The sequence below is a fragment of the Myotis davidii genome, unplaced genomic scaffold, assembly GCF_000327345.1.
Source record: "Myotis davidii unplaced genomic scaffold, ASM32734v1 scaffold1059, whole genome shotgun sequence".
NCBI lineage: Eukaryota > Metazoa > Chordata > Mammalia > Chiroptera > Vespertilionidae > Myotis > Myotis davidii.
This window is the reverse complement of record NW_006290038.1, coordinates 159676-160897: the sequence shown is the minus strand read 5'-3', so window position 1 is coordinate 160897 and position 1222 is coordinate 159676. Positions and strand designations below refer to the sequence as shown.

General features: G+C 65.1%; 1 protein-coding gene across 1 annotated transcript in view; it reads right to left on the bottom strand.

The window, feature by feature from the left end:
- The window catches only part of LOC102754992 (low affinity immunoglobulin gamma Fc region receptor II), an 11179-nt gene extending 10174 nt beyond the window's left edge, over positions 1-1005 (bottom strand). Inside the window, exon 1 of the mRNA XM_015563555.1 lies at positions 814-1005. Within this exon, the coding sequence (XP_015419041.1) occupies positions 814-925 (112 nt within the window). The 5' untranslated portion in view covers positions 926-1005. The remainder of the gene's footprint in view (positions 1-813) is intronic.
- Between the last annotated feature and the right edge of the window lie 217 nt (positions 1006-1222).

The following is a 1222-nucleotide window of genomic DNA, read 5'->3' as shown; positions in this document are numbered from 1 at the left end:
GCTCTGAGCCTGCCTCCTTTGCCTCGAGGGGCTGGATGCAGCTCCGGCCCGCGGAAGCGTGGCCTCCTCGGGAAGCTCCGTGTCGGCTCAAGCAGCTGCTCTGTCTCCCACATTAGGCTTTCTTATCAGGGCGCCCCATTGACGCCTCGTGCCTTCCTGTTTGTGCCTCTGTGTTTGCTCCCTGTGCTCACACCCTCGGTGGGATGCACGCTCAGACAGGGCCGTAGCCACACTGATCCCATTGCTTCCCCTCCCCCCGCCCCCGGCACATTCGCTGAGCGGCTGCAGGTGGTGTGTGCCTAGCAGGAGCCTGGCTCCCGGGCCTCCCGGCCTCTCCCAGGGGAAGGGAAGGGCTCCCCGGCCTCTCCCAGGGGAAGGGAAGGGCTCGATGCCTGACGTGGATTCAGGAGGACAGAGAATCGCCACTGCCCGCCACGTGCCTGACAGCTTCCTCCCTCGCCATCTGCGGCACCATGACCTTCCCCTGAGATGCGGTCCCTGGAAACACCTTCCTGAGGAAGCAGAGCGCCCGCCCGAGCCATGCCCATCTGGTCCCGGGACTCCTCCGAGCGGGTTCTGATGTGGGGCTGGCGGATCCTCAGAGACGGGGCCCAAGAGAATTAGGCAAAACCCCAGCTCTGCCACTGTGGCACTCAGCGAGGCCAGCAGGCTGCCAGGGCTCGGTCTCCATCTGCTGACTGCTTCCCACGCCAGCCTCATCCTGGCCGAGCGCAACTCCGACCGACCCACCGAAGGACCGACCGAGGTGGCACCAGGCCCATCCCTCCCTCTGCCCCGACCCTGACTCACCTGGGAATAGCAGAGCCGCGCACAGTAGTAGCAAGTGCCCCCAGGGACAGCGAGGGGGACAGCCAGCCTGGCCACTCGCTGCAGCAGGGAGTGACAGGACGGAAGGGACCCCCATGGCCCCTGGTGCAGCTCTCGGGGCGCAGCACAGTCAGCTGGCTCCTCTGGGGCTGCACCCCAGGACAGACAGGCGTGGAGTCAGAAGGGGAAGTGGAAGCCTGTGGCTTTATCACAGCCCCGCCCTCCCTTTCCTCTGAAGGTTCCCTCCCTGAAGACGCAGGCCTTCCCAGAATCTGGCTCAGCTTGGCTCCAAATTCACCAGAATCTTAGAAAATGGGAAACAACGTCCTCTCCCTGGGGCCCCGGTTCCCCAGGGCCTCTACCTGTCCCAGCCCCTCCAGGAAAGGTGGCTGCG